The sequence below is a fragment of the Heloderma suspectum genome, chromosome 6 (genome assembly GCF_057233095.1).
Source record: "Heloderma suspectum isolate Gila_16-S chromosome 6, 16-S_ref, whole genome shotgun sequence".
In the NCBI taxonomy this organism is placed as follows: Eukaryota; Metazoa; Chordata; class Lepidosauria; order Squamata; family Helodermatidae; genus Heloderma; species Heloderma suspectum.
In genome coordinates, this window is record NC_139463.1 from 48,137,187 (window position 1) to 48,157,087 (window position 19,901).

Genomic DNA, 19,901 nt, shown 5'->3' on the forward strand with positions numbered 1-19,901 from the left:
CCTGCAACACCCATCATTCCTCACCAGTGGCTATGCTTGCTAAGGCTGATGGCAGTGCAAAGTTAACTAGAATTTGCTACCACACTATGGAGTAATGGCCACCACTATGGGAAAGGCACCTGGCATTGATCTGATAACTGGAAGGCATGGAGAACCCATCACTTCCATTTGCAACTCGCTTTTAATATGCATGAACATGTTTATGGTTAACGGCTCCTATCAAATATGCCATGCAAGCCCAGTTCTGCTTTTCCATCTTCAGCTAGCCGCCAAGAGTGTGCATAATGCATCTGTTACACTAGGGTATGGGCTGCCGCACGCTGTGGGGATGGCCTCCAACTTCGATGGCTTTGAAAGGGGGGGACAATTCCTGGATCAGATGGATATGTGCTACCTCCAGCATCGGGGGCGGTTTGCCTCCGTGCAGCAGGTGCTGGGGGACGCGTGCTGCTGGTGGGCGCCCCACAGGCAGCCGGTGGCCCCTGGCCGCAGAGCGCGCACTGGAGGGGCCTTCCGGTCTGATCCACCAGGACGGCTCTGATTTTAGGCTAGGATTACGCCCTACTCTGCTGTGGGGCGTTCTCTTAGGAAAGGCGGAGGGACGCAGCCTTGATTCCTCCTCCCCCCCCTCCGACCTTTCCAGCGCCAAAGCCCTGGAGCTTCGGGAGGCGGGTATTCTAGACACGCCCGCAGCCCTGGAGCGAGAGCCGGGCAGGTGCAGTGGGACTCCGTTTCCCACCGTGCTGCGCGGGCCTGCGCCCCGTGATCTTGCTTGGCCAATAGGAGCCGCCGTTACAGACGGGTTTCGCGAGGCGTTTGTAAGGAGCCATAGCGGAGGCCGCTCGCCGACTCCCCTCGCCGGCCGCCGGGCTGGAACCCGAGGCTGTCGAGGCCGCCCAGGTAAAGGCGACGCTGCGGGGCCTCAGGCTGGGCGGGAAGGGGAGGGGTTCTGCCCGAGGCCCGCTGCTGGGGGAGCGGCAGGAAATGACGTCAGGCAGGTTGGAGGCCCTGAGCTAAACCGCCGGGTTGCCATGGCAACGGTGAGAGCCCGAGGTGGGTCCTGGCTTGCGACGTCATGGGCTCACGTCAGCGGGGCTGCTGGTTGTGACGCCACACAGAAGTTGACCCCGTGTGGCTCTGACTCTGAGCGACGTGTCCTTACCCCTGGGGCCGGATCAGCTGCAGCTGCCCTTCTTGGAGAACGCCAGAGGCCCGGGGGACAGCATGCATGCCTCCTAGAGGGGCCCCCGCACTTAGGAGAGCTGGGCGCCTCTGGCCATGTGCAGAGTTCCTCGTCCTGGAAGGAAACACTCTTTTAGAAAAGAAGAAGCCATGGGCACCAGCATGTGTAAAGAGCCTTTCTTCTGTGAAGGGAATGCTTCCCTGCCCACCTGGATGGAGACTGGCCAGGTGAGTGCCACACGGAAGCTGCCCTGTTTGAGAGGTGGCCTGCACTGAGAGGGCCAGAGGCAACTGTGCTGATGTGTCAAAATACAAACGGCAGCACCAGCACCGCCCTGCGTGATGCCTGAGCGCGCAGATCTAGAGCTACGCTGCTGACAATAAACACACTAACAGCAAGCACAGTTCCCCTGGTCCTTTTCTGGCTTTGCCTCCTCCCACACTGACAACTGGCCAAGGGGATAAAGTTGTGGCCGGGCCAGTAAATTCTGGATTTGTAATAAACCTAGAAGTGCACCTAGGATCAATACCATTTTTCTTTAATTTTTTTCATGGACTAGTATCAATGGCTACTAGTCATGATGCTGTATTTTACCCCCAGTATCGGAGGCAGTGTGCCTCTGAATACCAGTTGCTCTGTGGAACGCGAGTAGGGGGGATGCAATTGCCCTCATGTCCTGCTGGTGGACTTTCCATTGGGGCATCGCGTTGCCACTGGGAACAGAATGCAGGGCTAGGTAAGTCTTTGGTCGGATTCAGTAGGACTCATATTCTTAAATGCCACTCCCTGCTCCTCTGCTTTGAACAAATGCAGGTAAATCTTTTTAATGACAGGAAAGTTTACTTGCTTAATTTCTTCATATCAGGTAGTCATGCTTCAAGCCATAGAAGCAGAGCCAGATTTCCTTTTTTAAGGGTGGCAACCCTGTTATACATATACCGGACATATTGTTTATGAGACACCAACTTCAAAATGTCTTTATATATTTTAGTTCTGGCATTTTGATTTGGCAATTCTTGTGTGAAGTGAGTGGTCACTAGAGTCAGTATGTCTGAGTGGGGGAAATACCTCAGTAGTTTCTCAATTAAATAAGTGATTTGATTCAAACCTTTGTAAATATTAAATTACACCCAGTGTGGTATAAGACTAGAACTGGGGAGAACTGAGTTCAAATTCCAACATGACCATGAAGCTCACCAGGTGAACTTGGCCAGTTACTAATCTCTTAGCCTAACTTACCTCATAGGGTTGGCATGAGGATAAGATGGGGGGGGGGGGAGCCTAAGCTAATTGGAAGAAGAGTGGGATATAATAATAATATCTCCCAGGCTTCTAGTTCTGAAGCCTCCAGTTTTAATTATCACTTAAGTTGGGGTGGATGTTTTCATTTTGACCCAACACCCTGGTGAACTGTGGAATGGTTATGTAGGGGTGGGAAATTAATATTCATTATGATTTCTGGCAAGGCCTGTGACCTGAAATGGCAGTCTTGCGTAATGTTTTATTTAATTTTAAAATGTGCAGGCTGTTTGGGGTGGGGTGGCGGTGGAGGTTTGCAAAAGGCAAAAGCATCATGCAGTCAAAATCAACAAAATTAAAGTGAGAGAACATTAAAATGACAAATAACATAAAACCAGCAAAAACCAGATCAGAAGCAAAATATAGCAACAGATCCAGATGAAAACCAATAATTGACAAAAGTAATCTAAACCAAAGGCCCATCTGAGAAAAATGACCTTCACAATCACAAAGAATAGGAGGGAGGGAACTAAATGAGCTCTCAGGGACAGGGAGTTCCAAAGTTTGGGTGCCATCACCAAGAAAGCCCTGTCCTGTGTATTAGTTTACAGTGTATTTTAGATCCCATTTCCACTATTGTCTTGTGTTATTTTGTGTAAGGAAGGGTCTTTGGGTTAGCAAAAAGGATTTCTAGGGATCCATCATTCCACATTAACAGTACAATCTTATGCATGCATGTCAAAGTAAGCCCCATTAAACTGGATTTTATTTATTTCTGAGTAGGCACATATAGGATTGTGTTTAAGTAACCTGTAACAGGAAAGACTTGCTATGGGACCAACCATCTACTTTCAGGTGTGGTGTTTTTCTATATAAGAGGAAACACTTTCAAAGTGATTGGTGCAAAGAATTTTAATCATTTATATTTGTAGTTTTGCTCAGAAACAAAATTAAGAACGAAATATGTGGCAGTTACACAAAGGGCAAGTGATTAAACTTGGCAGAATAAACTCTATTTCTGGCTATACAGTAGAAAGGAGGGGAAAGCATTTGAATGAGTGACAACCTCAATCCTTATTGTCCAACTGTACTTCAGAGGAACAGAGAATCACTTTCTAATCTTGCTGCCTGATTTTTACAGTGAGAATGTATCTGAGGCCACATGCCAAGCAGACACCATCTGTGTGAGGTAGTTGCTGATTCCCATCTTTGTTTGCACAATATAAATGATACCTTAAACTTTAACTGCCTAGAGAAGGCATGTTAACTTCCCTCAGACAGATCTCATTCCTCCCCAGCTGACAGAAGGCTTCCTGTACCTCTGTTGGCGCTTAGAATTTTGGGGCTTCTTTCCCTGCAGTTGCACTCACTGTGTCACATGCTGTCAATGCATGCATGCCTATGAAGATCCGGCACTTCCTGGCTACCTTTAGATGGGATTTGCTGGTATTTGTCTTCAGAGGCTGCAAAGTATCTTATCCTGAAGTACTTCGTGTGCTCTGTCCTTCTTTCACTCAGCCACCAAAAATGAAACAAAGATTGTTTTGTTTCTAACTTGTTTCAAAACTTTTCTCTACTGCCCAACTATTTGTGAGGCTCTGTAGCTGGAGTCCAAGCTTTTCCTCTCTGATCAACTTTACTCTGTCCTTTATAGCTATCTCTGGATATCTGTTGAACACCTCGTCAACCCTTTGTCTCCTGCTTCCTTCTCTCAGAGTCATGGACAGCACCTCTTGCCCCCTGAATAAGAGTCAGTCAATTGGTCAGAAGTTTCTGGCATTACTTTGGCTGGTGCTAAAGTAATTTTTCTGCATATTTGTGGCTAAAGCTGCTTGTTGGTCTTTTGAAGGAGCTCTTCTGAGCTTGTCAACATTCCTGACAAAGGATCCAGATGATGGGAAAATGTATCTGAAGATTCTGGCTTTGTGCCATCACAATTATGCAACCAGAGAGTACCCTGTCTGCTTGCACATATTTCAAAAGGTTTTTGTTCATGTACATGATATCATGGAAATTCCCCATTTATTTATTATTTGAGATGTGCCAGTTTATCATCTGAAATGCAGGAACATCCGTTAGAATCAAAGATAGGGTAGAAATTCTATTATGCATCTAGGCAATTGGAGTTGTCACTTCTAAACGCAAGAAGGACTACCTGGCTGCTCTAGGCATGGACCTGGACAGAAACTAAGCAGTTCCTTCCTGCTGCTGGCAGAGTCAGAGAGAAAGAACAGACACCTTCCTCTTGGTCACTGTCTGTCTCCTACCAACAGCAGCAGCAGATCAACCTGGGTCCTAACGTTTATCATCCCCCGGGAGTCCTGGGCCTGCTCCAGGAATTAGTGTCAAGGTGGACAGTTCATATGCAGCTTTTCCTTATTATTATGACCTCACTGAAACATCATAGCAGAGGTTCTCTGTCAGAAATGGCTTTATTATGACACCACTGGGCTGATTGTCCATGTTCTTGCCGATTCAGGGCATCATCAGCTTCCATTATTTCCCATCCACCCTCACTTCTGGGGCTGCACAAAGCAGATCTCTTTTGACAGATCATACTGCACTCACTGCCTACTGAGCCACCAGCAATACGGGATGATGATATTCCATGGGAAGTTGGGGAAGGAAGGGATGGGATTGGTATGTATGTTGCTGTACATCATTTATTTGTGTTTTATAAGTCACCCTATTCCTGCAGCTTAGAGTAAATAAATAAAATAAATACAAAGAGTCACAGCCTATTCATCTGCACAATAACCTGTGAGGAAAGTCTCTTATTCCTATTTTAGTAGATGGCCAACTGCGGTTCTTATTACCGTAGTAGAAATACAGTTTTTATTTTCCCCCTGCCCCCTGCCGCTTTGGTTGCTGATTACTTGTATAGCCTCCAAAGTGGGTGGGAGCTGACTGAGATGTGTCACTTTGCAATAGTTCTGCTTAATCCATCCTTCCTTGCAGGAAAGATCAGCTCAGTTCAGCAACTTGAAAAAAAATGATTGTGGAAAATGATCAGTAGATGAGGGTGTTTTGAAATGTATTCAGATGTTAACAGGGGCTGTTTGCTTCTTTGAGGGCAATGGGTCTGATGTTACATTTGCCACTCCTAATTTAAAAGGAACACAAAGAATCAAAGACACGAGTATGGGGGGCGGGACCTGGCTTGGCAGCAGTACATGTGAAAAGGACCTAGGTGTCTTAGTGGATCACAAGCTGAATATGAGCCAGCAGTGCGGTGTGGCAGCTAAGAAAGCTAATGAGATCTTGAGCTGCATTAAAAGAAGCCTAGGGTCCAGGGAAGTAGCAGTTCTGCTGTATTCTGCATTAGTCAGGCTGCATCTGGAGTACTGTGACCAGTTCTGGGTGGCCCATTTTAAGAATGACATTGATAAGTTGGAGCATGTCCAGAGAAGAGCAGCCAGAATGGTGAGGGGTCTGGGCGGGAGAGTGCTGTTGCATTCATGTCCTGCTTGTGGGTTTCCCATGGGCAGCTGGTTGGCCAGTCTGTGAACAGAATGCTGGGCTACATGGACCCTTGGTCTGATCCAGCACGGCTGCTCTTATGTTCTTAGGATAGCACTCTTCAAATATCTGAAAGGCTGTGATGCAGAGGAGGGACAAGACTTGTTCTCTGTTGCTCCCAAGGGCAGGACTAGAACCGACAGGCAGAAATGGCAGGGAAGCAGATTTTGGCTAAACATGAGAAGAAATCTAACCGTGAGAGCTGTTCAGCAGTGGAACAGACTCTGCCTTGGGAAGTGGTGGGTTCTCCTTTTCTGGAGGCATTTAAGCGCAGGCTGGGCAACTGACTGTCAGGGATGCTGTGGCTGCACCCTGCAGTGCAGAGCCTGCTTTGAGCAAGGGGTTGGACTAGATAAGGTGGATGAAGATGTGTATGTTTTCATAAGGTTGGAAAGGTCAAATGTGGCTGTGGGTTTCAGATCCATCTGTAGGACACGCTAGACAAGATATCAGATGCCTGAATGCATTTCAAATATCTTTTTTGTTGTTGCTTAAAGCAGCCACTAGGAGGGGGATATGGATTTGGATCAGGGCCATAGTGCAGTCCTCATGCCACAGCTCTGATGAAAGTCCTCTCCCCGCTCCCTCCAGCAGAGCTAGTATTAGCTGTGGATGTGGAAACATACAGGCAACTGTTGTGCCAGTATGCCTTGACTCTATGTGGCTAATGGGGAGTGGGTGGGTTAAACCCTGCTCCCTCCACACTGCAGTCTTGACTGAAATTCACACACACATAAACACACACCCTTGTGACTGCTTTTGGCCAACAACAAAAGATGTTGGAGTTGCATTCACACATCTGTTACCTTTGGTGTAAACTTTCACTGTTAATTGAATCAAAGCCTACGTACGTGTAATTGCATTTGTTCACTTTCACCCCTTGCTGCCTTGGCATCCCTTTTCTCACTTACTCTGTTTCCTCCATTGTCAAAATTCAGGTTGTAAGCTTCTGCGGGCAGGAATGGGTCTCTTTTGCTTCTCCAGGACTCACTTCCGTGGGGGTGCTGTAAATAATGAGTACCAGAGAACCTCCCGGGAATGTGTAGCCTTGTTTGTGTGTGATGTGATTGATGTGATTGACGTGATTGGGCACCCAGAGATCTGGAGAAAACACAGAGAGACAGCTGCAAGAACTGGTAGATTCCCAATGTGTTTAGAGTATGTCTTTATCCAGAGAAAATTCTTAAGCTTGCTCCTTTGTGGAGAAAAAACCTGCTCAAAAAAGTTACATGCTGTAGTTACTTTTAACAGAAAATATGAAAATTTTATCTCAAGACGTGTTGGGAGCTTTCTGTCTTTTTGTGTTGTTTTTACAGCTGTGCTTGGTCCTCTTAGGGATGTACGAAAATCACTTACCTTTTCGCGGATTCTGTTCATGGTGGGGGGGGAGGTGTTCCGTACCTCCCCCCGGAATCCTTGACGGGGGGGGGAGGTGATCCGGTCCTCCTCCCCGGAATCCTCGAGGGCTGGCTGTGCTCCGCAGCGGCTCCGTGGAGCAGCTGGCCAGGCCCAGGCCAGGGCCGTCTGCAGCCAGATTTCCGGCCGCGGAGGGCTCTGGGTAAAAACAAAAACAAAAACGCGTACGCAAATGGCGATGGCTACGGCCACCGCCATTTGCGTTCCTTATTTTTCGCCATCTTAGTCTACCTAAATATTTACGTACTGGGCGCTATTTGCGTTCCCCTTTCTTGTCTTCGTCTTAGTCTACGTAAATATTTATGTAGACTAAGATGGCGAAAAATAAGGAACGCAAATGGCGGCGGCCGTAGCCGCTGCCATTTGCGTACGCGTTTTTGTTTTGTTTTTTACCCAGACGTGATAGGCTACGTAAGTCTTTACGTAGCCTATCACGTCTATGGGGGGGGGGAGAAAACAACACAGATTGCAAATGGTGGCGGTGGCAGCCGGTCGGAAGACCAGCTGCCGCCGAAGCCACCGCTGAAGCCGCCGCCGTCTGAAACATCCGCCCCAGGTAAGTCTCGTCCCGGAGGGGATCTGCGGGGGGCGGGGGGGGGGCAGGCCGTTCCGTGATGGATTTCGGGGGGCCGAATGCACTGGCATTCGGCCTCACCGAGATCTGTCGCAGAATTCTCTGACATCCCTAGTCCTCTTACTTGTTTGTATGCAGAGGTGCCTCTCCCATGAGGCAGGCTGAGGTAGCGAATTGCCTCAGATGGCTCTTTCTGAGCAGGAGACAGGCAGACCTGACCAATGGGAAGTTCTTCTGTGGAATGCCCAGTGAACTGAACAGCATAAATGCTCATAAACAGTGCAGTAGTGCTCTTACACAGTTCTCTGTTCACTTCGATGTTGCCTGTGGAAGAGAACTTCCTCATGTATTGTGCCCCATCTTTATTGGGTTGGGATTCTCTTTACATGCTCTATTGCCAACCCCAGGGTTGGTCCTGTGCATCTCGTCAGGGCTTTTCTGATGCTTTCCTCCCATGTCCCTTAAAATATGAGTGGGGAATAGTAACCATTATTAAACATTTTTAACCCTTTTTGAGAATACTTCAAGGACTTGGAGCAATGTATTCCAGTGGATCAAGCTTTTCACTTGTTTGCGGCTTTCTTTTTCCCAGGCTCTGTGAAGGATGGAATCAAACTCTGTAAGGAGTAAAGTCCCAGCTTTCTTATCGGACTTGGGGAAAGCGACCCTGAGGGGCATCAGGAAATGCCCCCGATGCGGCACCTACAATGGCACCCGTGGGCTGAGCTGCAAGAACAAGACTTGCGGCACAGTCTTCCGCTATGGCACTCGGAAGCAAGCAGGGGTTGATGCGGTCAAGATTGTCACTGGCTCGGAGCTGCAAGTCTATTCAGTGCGGCAGAGGGACAGGGGGCCGGACTACCGGTGCTTTGTGGAGCTGGGGGTTTCAGAGACCACCATCCAAACAGTCGATGGGACCATCATCACACAGCTTAGCTCTGGGCGCTGCTATGTCCCGTCGTGTTTGAAGGCAACCACACAAGGTGTGGTAGAAAACCAGTGCCAACACATTAAACTGGCAGTGAACTGCCAGACGGAGGCCACCCCACTGACCCTGAAAAGCTCTGTCTTGAACGCGATGCAGGCCTCACCTGAAACAAAACAAACCATCTGGCAGCTGGCCACTGAGCCAACGGGGCCTCTGGTCCAAAGGATTACCAAGAGCATTATGGTGGTAAAGTGCAAAGCCAGCCAGAAGCACAGCTTGGGCTATCTCCACACCTCCTTTGCTCACAAGGCTGGCCACAAGAACATGATGGAGCACCGGTTTTTCTGCTCCTGCCAGTCCTTGAAGTCCAGCAAGGCAACCTCTCCCAAGGAAGAGCCAGGCCAGAAATGCCTCCACTTCTTTGCCTGCCTCTGCGCCTTTGCCAGTGACGATGCTTTGGCACAGGAGTTCGCAGATTTCCTCAGCTATGATTCCAGTGGTGAGTAAGGGCAGGGGGTATGGGTGGGGCTGAAAGGCTGTGCCCAACAGGCAGCTCAGGCCTAGTGCCTGAAAGAAAATTTCCCCCTGAGGACGTGTGTGTGTGCGAGATGAAGATTTGCCCTGCTCTCAGCGCTCCCCAAGCCACAGCAGTGGTCCTTGGGAAGAGGAGTTCTCAGGGCAGACCTGAAACTAGAAGCGTTGTGGTGGTAATGGTAGGGAGGAGCCAGGTTGACTTCTTATGGAGCATGGTTGTAGAAAACTGCCTGCATGCTTTCCCTGTAAATAAAAGTGATAGAAATGTACTTTGAAAAGCAAACAAATAAAAACATGGAAATTCAAGGAAGAGGCCTGGGGTGACCCTGAACTGCCAGGCCCTGGAGTCCCAACATTCCAGTAGGCAGGCTAGAAATGAAGGGGCCAAGGGGATTGCCTTGCATGAAGCTAACATTTCATGATGAGAAATGTAGGTAGTTCTAATGAATCAAACCTGCAGTCTCTTCCCTACCACAACCCCAGGTCTGAAGCCAATAATAGGAGCCCAGCTTGTTTGCCAGCCTGAATCTGTTCTGCACTCAGGAGATGCTGCTGCCTCCAAGGCAAAGAGGAGGAAAAAAGATGAAGGGTTAGGTGAGAGTCTTCGGTTTTTGACTTGTTCTTCTGAGTGGGTTTGCGTCACACACTCCGTGTCAATGTAGTTGACTCTCTTATCTGTATTCATAATGTAGCTGAACCCGGCAGGGCTGGCCCCAGAGGATGGCATTTCCTGATGGGCCTCAAGGCTAGCTGAAACTCTATGAGCACTGCTATTCTCACTTTGTGAGAGAAATGTGGGGAGGGGGGAGGCATTTCCTGCCCCTGCAATCCTAGTTCTGAATGTAGGATTTGTGGCCAGATCCCTGTGAAACCTGTACAGAGAATTCTCAGTTCCTCAAATCTTGTCACTCGAATTGATTTTACAATTTCAGTATTCTTATTGCAGAATCTGACTTGTCAAGGAGACTGGATTGTCATTTTACTGCAATGTGAGATCCACACTGACCCTGGAATTTACTGGGTGACTGGAATATACTAGGTGCCACCCTCCTATTCCCCCTTCTCTAGTTACTTTCTCAGTCATTGTTCCTAAGTTATTTCCCAGGCTCAGCCATTATGAGTCATGGAGGAGAAGCAGTAACTGATACGCTCCCCTTTTTACAGATGAATTTGCATCTACAGTTGCACAGTTTTCTTACACAAATACCCCTTGGGATATAACAAAAAGGGCTTGCTGGCCGATTGTGGAAGAAATAGGGTGCTTCCAGTCACCCTGCCTCAAATATGGAATTGCACAGGAGGTTCAGATGATGATGTCCACCTGTGTTTTCCCACCACTACTTCTGACTTTTTGCTTACCAGAAAAAATCTGTTAAGAGGAACAGAGAGAATAGGCGCACGATGGCTTTTGATTTGTAGTGCTAGGAGCCCTTCATCTGAAGCCCTGGTGATCTGTAAAGAAATCCAGATCAGAAAAAAGTTTAGACTTGGAGGTGCTTTTATATATTACATTTTTGCAGGAAAATATTTGTTTCCATGACGTGATCTTTCCCTGTCTTTCTTCAGTGGCAGCCTTCCCCAACCCGGTGCCCCCTAGATACTTTGAACTCCACTCCCAGCAGCTCCAGCCAGCATGGCCAATGGTCAGGAATGCTGAGAATTGTAGTCCAAAAAGTTTGGAGGGCGCCGGGTTGGGGGAGACTCTTCTGTGGTTACTTGTTCTCATAAATGCAACTCCACATGGTGAAATCAAAATACATAAACAGTTCCATTGTTTTTCAGAATATGGGTTGCATGTGGTTGTGTCTCATGCTTCACTCTGTGGGGTACATTTATAAGAACTGGTAATTATGGAAGAATGAGATTACCACATGGTGACATGTCCACGTACAAATCTATAAACTGACTTAAGGGTTTGCCTTTTTGCACCATTATAGTTAGCAGCAGGACTCTGATAGTTGATAAAGAAAAGGGACCTTTTTGGTTGAATGTCTTGTATGGCTTGAAAACATCCTTCCACAATCAAAAAGAGGATGTGAGAAGCTACTGGTCAAAACTCATTCTAAAGCTTTTAAACATTGAATTTAAGGCACACAAGCAAATAGCCCCCTCTTGTCTCAAGATCTGGCAAACAACAACCTGCGGAAAGGTGGACTGAAAAAGTCAGCTGCTTCACTGAAAAGGCAAGGTGAGCATGGTTTCAGTATGTTCAGCAAGGCAGCACATCTCTCTCTCTCTCTCTCTCTCTTACACACACACACACACACACACACACACACACTAAACCAAAGGAGGACTATTTGGAATGCAAAACCACTGTTTGAACACAAAGCAAAAGCAAACTGAGAGGTATTTTCATAAAAGACCCATGGCCATAACCTACAGGTTACCACTTTTTAGGCAATTTCTTTAGTTACAGATTAAAATTTGATCTAAGAACTTGTTTTGAGTTTCTTTAACTTTTCAATCTTCCTGCCTTAATCAACACTGACTATAGCTCTCTCATCTTCTAAACATCCTAAAGTTGAAGGCTGCTTTTCATAACGGAATAGGGAAGAAAAGATATTAGTGGAAAATGTGAGACTAGTCTGTCCACTCTCCCCCCCCCCAATTTCTCTTTGATCCCAATATCGAAAGGCTACTTTTTTCACTTCCCAGGTCTAATTTTTAGGCATTCATACACATGCTGTCTGTTGTGGCTCTTTGGAAATGTCATGTGTGCATTTGGAATGTTTTGAGCATGGTGTTACCAGGTACTCTCAGTTCAGGCTTGGACAATTGTGACCCACCAAACAGTTCAGGGATCTGGTATTGCAGACTACCAGATGCTTCACAACCATCACAAGCCTAGGCAGTCAGCAATAGCAGGAGGTTTATCAAGTCCCTGGAAGGCTGACATACGTGATTGGGAAACTGTATTTGGCTGATCAGTCACAAATTGTGCAACCCTGGGCTACATACAGGCTAGGAGGAATGCTGAATCCTTCCCCACAGCACTGTGCAAATTAGATTACAATCAGTGGCATTGATCAACAGCAAGCAAGTCCTGATGATCCTAGCTTTGCTTACTCAGAAGTATGCCCCATTGATTTCAGTGGAGCCAATTCCCAGTCAAGTGCACCTAAGATCATGTTGGAAGGATGCAAAGTGCTTTATCGCTTTATAGCTTCTTCATTCTCTCAGCAACCCCAGGAGGTTTGACAGAAGGCTTCCTGAGTTACAAACTGGGAAGTAAGGCTGAAGTGCCACCCAGCAAGTCTCTTGATAAACAGATTTGGACCCAGGTACAGCAGAGTTGGTCCACAAATCCAGATAAACCTTTCATTGATCTGTATATAGAACAATTGGCTCCCAATGTTTTCTAGTGCTATAGTGTGACCAATAGACAGAACCCAGGATGGGCCTGTGCAGATCAAGATTTGGAACTACGCAGGTAGGAGCAAGCTGGATTTTTTGAAAGGTGCAGTCACCATGGTCAGGGAATAGGTTTAGTGCCCTTCCCCAATGCTGTTTTTGAGGGCACTCCTTTACATTCTCCAGGGTGAGTGGCTGCCATTCTCTCCTGTGGGGAAAACAGAAGTGTTGAATTTGGGGACAACACTGCAGTAGGAACAAAAGCTTTAATCTTTAAAGTCCTAATAATTTGGGACCACATTATTTGAAGGAACATCTTTACCCATATTAACCTGCCTGTGTATTGAGATCAGCTTCAGAGGCCCCCCTCATATGCCTGCCAGTAAGATGGTTTAAGGTGTTAGGCATGAGAGGGAGGGCCTTTCCAGTGGTGACCCCATGTCTATTGAATTCTTTAGCCACTCAGGGGTGAATGGCCCTTTGATACAGATTTTTAAATGAGCCTTAAAACCCCATCTATTCTGCCTTGCTTTTCCTGATGGTTTTATGTTGCTGCTAGTTTTGAAATTGTTTTAAATCTTTTTAGTTGAGCTACATAGTGGGATTTATCTGCTGTTGATTTATTGTTATTTTAATTAGTTGTTTGATAATTATATTCTCTTTATTGTATTCTGTGTTTGTAAGCCACCTCAGAAAGGTTTTTAACCTGAAACGTGGCTTACAAATCTAATCTGCAATCAGAGCGTAATAATTTTAGTAAGTGTCCTGTCTTTTGTGCCAGCATGTGTTCTGGCTTTGGGGGGGCCACAGGCTAGAGTATTTCTGCCAAGGTTTGAATGCTGAAGTTTTATTAAACAAAAAACTTCCTTTTTTCTTAGCTTGCAGCCAACTGCTTGATGAATCACAGGTGATCTTGTCTTTCCAAGAGTGGTTGGCCAGTGTCACTGAACGCATCCATCAAGCAATGCATTACCAGTTCGATGGTAAGGTCTTGTTTAGAAACTCTGCTAATAACAGAGCAAACACAAAAACAAAGCAACCTCCTCTCTGTTGGGCAGTTTTGGGTATCCAATTGATAGTCTCCATGGATTATTTCAAGATGCTTCATCTGAGGGTTTGTTTAGTTGTGATGTTTAAATGATGATCCATCCTGAGCATTGGTAATTGGGATAAAATTTCTAAGGGTGCAATCTTATGAATGTTTAGATGGAAGAAAGTCCTACAACTCCCAGCATTCCCCAGTCCATTATAGGACTTTTTCTGTCTAAACATGCATAGGATTACACCCTAAATATGTTAACATTTTTTTTTCCTTTAAAGCACTTTTTGTTTTGTGTGTTTTTATTCAGGCAAACCAGAGCCACTGGTATTCCACATACCCCAATCTTTCTTTGAGGCTCTCCAACAGAGGATTTCCATTGGCAGCATCAAGAAGCGGCTCCCAAATTCAACCACAGGTACCTGATCTTTAGAGCATCTTTTCCACTGGAAGCCAGCTGTGATATGGAGTGCTGACTCGTAACAGAAAAGGCTGGATTGAGCTGGGCTTTCCCACAAGTCTGGTCTCTGCTGCACAAGAAAGGCCGCTCACAAGGAGAAAGTTGGTTTCTTAGGGAGGGAGCAGTGGCTGAAAGGGCCCAGTTCTTGCAGTCCTCTGGAACTGCACACTCTGTAGGGACCGGGCCCCACACATGTCCCCCCCCTGCGCCTTCAGAGAACAGATGGCACTGTAATATCATGGTGATCCCAAGACTCCCCTGAGAGCATGTTTAGCTTCAGGCAATAGGATTGGTCTGGCCACCTAAAGCACCGGCCTTCCTAATGGGCTTGTTTGTTTCCAGCTTTTGTCCGGAAAGATGCCTTGCCACTGGGTACCTTTTCTAAATATACATGGCACATCACTAACATCTTGCAGGTCAAGCAGATCTTTGATACCCTTGAGGTAAGACCCACTTGCACCTTTGTCTTAGACTCTCCTCTAGTGTATGAACAGGTTGGGGCATTCATGGGGGGGTGGGGGGCAGTCCAACCCTGACTATTCAAATATGCATCATGGAATTAAGGGTTTGTGAGACTGGAGTTGGCTCAGAATGAGCTGGCCTGAAAACTCTGTGCTGTGTTCTGGAGATTAAATACATTTTCAGGAACTCTGTTGCCATAATTTTCCAGAACTGTTACATCCTGTTACTGTAGGGTGATTATCAGCCACTGGGTTTAGAGATGCTGATGCAGATGGATACCTCCAAAGGGAGCTGTTCAGAGGGCCTCTGTTCTCATCTCCTGTTCCGGGCCCTTCTTCCCAGATGCCCCTTGAAATAACACGCAGCTTTATCCAGAACCGGGATGGCACCTATGAGCCCTTTAAGTGCCCCAAAGTTGAGGTGGAGAGCATCCCAGAGACCTACGGGCGCCTGGAGAAGCAGCCGGTTCTCCGTCCCTTGGAGTTGAAAACTTTTCTGAAAGTTGGTAAGTTTATGATGCAGTACATTTACAGCTTGAGGAGTTTCCAGTTTTCCCCAGCTCATATTAGAGGTGACAAGAGGAATGAATTTTTCCATGTGCAGTGTGGGAAGAGGCTCCGACGTGCTACTCTCCTCTTTGTGGTTTCCCTCCTGCCAGGCAACACATCCCCTGACCAGAAGGAACCAACACCTTTCATCATTGAATGGATCCCAGATATCCTACCCCAGTCCAAAATCGGTGAACTGAGAATTAAGTTTGAATATGGCCACTACAGGAATGGCCACACCACTGAATACCAAGAGCAGCGCCCTTCCCTCGAACAGACGCTGGAGCTCATGCCGCTCACCACCATCACCTTTCCTTGAACTACTACTAGTGCATTTCTTGCACAGCTTGGTTTGCACACACCCATGCTGCCGCTGGTCAGCCTTTGCTGCTGTCAGGTTGCTGCTCGGCTGGGGCGCTCGCCAGGAGCTGGAGCTCATCGTGGCTTCGTTGTAGATGACCCACTTTTTGTTTTTAAGCAGCTGTTGCAGCCACAGTAGCAACTCGCACCTCTTTCCTTTTAAACAGCATATTCTATGGCTGCTAAGTATGAAATTGGCTCAGGTGTTCTCCATTTCTACTCTGAGACTAGATGTGCTCCAATTTTTGACTGCTATGTTTCTGCCACCGTCTTTTGCAAAGTTAACAGTTTACCTGCAACACAGGTGGGAGAGGGGCAGAATGTCCAAGGATTAGGCTGTCTTAGGTAATTACTACCTATTTACTTACATATTTTACAATATATTTTTAAAATAAATTAAATGGAACCAATTCCGGTGTTTTGAGACTAGTCTCTCATATAAAACCCAGTAAAATTGGGTCTTGTCATGTTCACATGGTCCCTGTTGTGATTTACTTCTTAAACATGCTTTTAAAAAATTCCAGGCTGGAGTAACTGGGTTTGTTAACAAACATGCAGTATATAGTAAGTGGTTAGCAATGCAAGGCAACAACTAACACCTAAGCGAAGTGTGTTAGTCGTTGCCTTTACAGTTTGTGTACCAGGGACCAGTTCAGTGTATGCGATTTGCAAAAGATGGCATTGCATTTTTCAGCACTGGAAAAGAGAGCAAAGACACTGGACAGGGCCAGGTGAAGTGAAGCACTTTTTGTTCTACTAATCCTATAGAATTCCAAAATCCATATAGTGTAATACCTTGGCCTAATAAAGATATTGCACAATATGGATTTTAGCATTTGCCTTATGGCTAACATGGCTGCCTTTCGTTTTGTAATCCTATAGAAGAGATTTAAGCACATGCTTCATTCTCCCATTGAAAATAAATAATTGGGATTTAAAAAGGCTTCAGTGCAGAACTGTGAGTTCCCAAGACCACAAAGTGCTCTCAAAAACAACTCCGCAGGGGTGACTTCCTGCTATCCCTTCTGTAGTACAAATTACTGCAGTATTTCACTACAAGTCAATAATGTGGAACAGGTTGGTAGGAAAATGCACATCATAATGACATAAGGAAATGGGGTAAGTTGAACTAAATATTATAGAGGAGGGAGGGAGGGAGGGAGGGACTTGAGATGGGGCTACTATTTCTGGTGGCGCCCCCCTTGGATATTAACACACAGTCCTGCCCTTGCTTTGTCTGGATTGTACTCATTGTAAACGAAATTGTAAACATACTTTTTTTAAGCAACACTAGAAGGCAGTGTTGACCAAAGTAGGAACCACACAGGATGCTCAGTTCATCCTACATTTCAGACTGCCTTTTTGATTGCTGCCAGAGGGAGGGGGAAGCAAAGGAGGCAGCTCTGCTTCAGTTTTTTCATTTCCAACTCCTCCCGAATATTCACTTGCATCAGTGCAGTTAAGAACATGTTATTTGATTTTAAACAGGCAGCTCCAACAGACTGCACTATTCGTACCATTTAAATTAATTTACAACAACCCTTTGTTTCAACTCAGCACTGGGCCTTCTACTGTCTGCATAAAGGAGTGAAGTCTTCTGCATGTGTGAAAAGCAGAGCGTGAACAGCCCTGCTTGTATTCTTAGAGGTGTATGCGTGTAAGTGCACCCAATTACTTGGATGTAGGTTTCGAACTCAGTGGGACCAAGCAGATGGATTTAAGGTTAAGGCATTGACTGAAAGGTCTGTAGTGCAGGCCTCCGCTGCTCTTGTGTGGGACTGCGAGGCTTGCTCAGTCCACCACTGTCGCCTCCCTTTGCATCAGGTTGAGTCTCTACATGACAAAGAACCCTACCCTTAAGAGCGGCCTGAAATCATTTTAAGTAGGCAGATATATAAATACAAGTTGAATTGCAATCCAGAAAGCAAATGAAATTGAAAATAAATCATTGGACATTTTCCATCTTGCTATTTTTTGTAACAATTTTAAACAGAACACTTTTGTTCTTCCCTTCCCCACCCCCCGCCCCACATTTGAATAAAAAATATAGCGAGCAAGCTCAGTGTGCATACAGAACCAGTCTTTTAAAATTCAATTCGCCCTTCGTGCAGGTACATTTTCCTGGGTGTGTCTGCACGGGCTGTTCTCCCTGTTTACATCTACATTGGAGGTATAAGGTGCATTAACAGTAGGTGTCTTTTCCCCTCCTAGGAGTAGGAGATACTGATCTCAGTGGCATGAAACTCCCTGTGGCAGCTGGTATGAACCATGCAAGCATGCAGTCACTCTCTTCTCTGCCATGCTCTGCCAGTATGGATTGGTTGCAGTGAGGAGAGTCCAGCATAAGTAGACTGCAGTCTAAGATGGATCCTGATCCCCTTACAAACCTTCCTGTAGATGAATCATTTCACTGATGACTGTTGATGCTCATTTCACTGATGTTACATCACACAGGGAAAACAAGTAGTCGTTAGCCTTTGGCTAGCAAAATTATTTCTGTTTGGTTAGCTACAAAATGCAGAAGCTGACTCCATAATTTCCATGCCTTTAATTTTGGGAGGAGTGAGCGCTGTTGCTTGCCAAGTCACTGATCCTTGCCGAAAGGTTAGAACTTATGGGGGAAAGGCAACACTCCTGAATCCTCATCAGCACTACGGTATCTTTTACCCAAACATTTTAACGTTAGTAGATCCCACAATACAAGGCTATTCCCAAACAGAAAAATAGGTAAAACAGTCCCCTGCTTGTAAAGAGTACTGCCTATTTGAAGTTGTTAAAACAAAATAAGGGTGCAATCCTATGCTTGTTTAGACAAAAAAGTCCTACAGCTCCCAACATTCCCCTGCCAGCCATGCTGGGAGTTGTAGGACTTTTCTCTGTCTAAACATGCATAGGATTGTGCCCTTAGTTGCTTAAAGGCCATGTGCTGAAGGAGACTCTAGAATCTAGGACAGGGTGCAGGTCCCAAGGCCCAGAGACCAAATCTGGCCTTCTGGGGATCTCCAGATGGCACCATCCCCTTCCCTCCAATCATTTGGTGGTTTCCTGGCTTTTGTGCCGTTTCCCCCACACTTTACAAGGTTGAAATGCCTCCTACGGCTTGGGTACTGGCAGGAATACATTTATGTAAAAATATGCTCATATTTTGGCTTGCCCCTCTTGTCCTTGGCCCCCCCCACCTCCACTCGAGTGCAGCCCCTGAAAGCGTCTCCAAAATGGAATTCAGCCTTTGGGCTGAAAGAGGTTCGGTGCTCCTAGTCTAGACCATGACTGGCCTGTAATCGTGGGTGGCATGAGTGAAACAGGCAACTGAGAGTGGTCGGGCTCTTTAATCAAACCAGCAAGGGCCTGAAAAGGGATGCCGGAGAAATCTGTAAAAGATCACAATGACACTCAGTTTCTATGAATCTGCCCCGTAGAATCTGTAGGGGACTAGCTTTCCAGAGTTGTGCAGATTCTGCAGACTTATGGACCGTTTTTCAAACCTTCCATAATGTTATGCAATTTTGGTCATACAAAACTAAGGATGTAAAATACATAAAAATACTCCAAAGTATATACAATTCTTAAAACAAACTATGTTTTACACATCTCTGATCTCCAGCCTCTGCAGTGTAGCAATCTTTTTTCTGCATGCGCTGTTCATTGATTTTACACCGACGTAAGAAAAGTACACAAAATGTTGCGTACCAGCGAGCGTTCCATAAATTCGGATGGATTTTGGGGGCATATTTTTCCAGGGTGGTGGTGGTGAAATCTGCATGCATCAATGAGCAGATGATGCCTGACAGTCCATAAAGCACAAGATCTTTACATCCCTAGACCGGAGGGCCTGGCTGTGGCTGAGAGTCAGACCTGCAAAGGCACCTCAATGCCCCTTCCTTCAGAGCTGTGCTGTTGCACACTCAGGAATGGAGGGGGAGGGGAGGAGCTACATCTTACTATAATGCATGGTACAGCAGTACTACTTCATCATGTGGATTGATTTGACTTGCAGCTCATTTGCTGACTTGAGACCCAAGATGAAGTCCCTGCTCAGTCTCAACTCATGGAGTTGCCCTTGGAGCTGCTTAATGCTTTGCAGAGCACCTGAGTTCCACTGCAGCTGGCCATGGCATTTCTGCAAATGTGTTGGGGAAGGGGTGCTTCCCTAAATACCCTGTGAATATGGCACTAAGTAGGTACTGCCAGTCTAACTGGCACTTCATCTTAATGACAGTTGCCTTGCAGGAGGTAACCAGCCCAGACAGAGCTCTGCAAATCCAACACTTCACCTCTTGTTGGC

The 19,901-nt window shown here is 46.3% G+C and overlaps 1 protein-coding gene across 4 annotated transcripts; it reads left to right on the forward strand.

Annotated features, from left to right (window-relative positions):
- Nucleotides 1–679: 679 nt before the first annotated feature.
- C6H2orf42 (chromosome 6 C2orf42 homolog) lies at nt 680–16,026 on the forward strand. Of its 4 annotated transcripts, none has more exons than XM_084804231.1 (9): nt 680–900; nt 8,524–9,358; nt 9,877–9,987; nt 11,483–11,581; nt 13,626–13,730; nt 14,097–14,204; nt 14,589–14,689; nt 15,051–15,213; nt 15,367–16,026. In XM_084804231.1, exons 2-9 carry the CDS (start codon nt 8,536–8,538, stop codon nt 15,573–15,575), a joined length of 1,719 nt encoding a protein of 572 aa, XP_084660357.1. In that variant the 5' UTR covers nt 680–900; nt 8,524–8,535; the 3' UTR covers nt 15,576–16,026. The 4 variants fall into 4 exon arrangements, with proteins under 4 accessions (XP_084660357.1, XP_084660356.1, XP_084660359.1 ...); XM_084804230.1 differs by having other exon boundaries at nt 795–1,410; XM_084804233.1 differs by lacking the exon at nt 680–900 and adding an exon at nt 1,325–1,410 and having other exon boundaries at nt 15,312–16,026.
- Nucleotides 16,027–19,901: the final 3,875 nt, after the last annotated feature.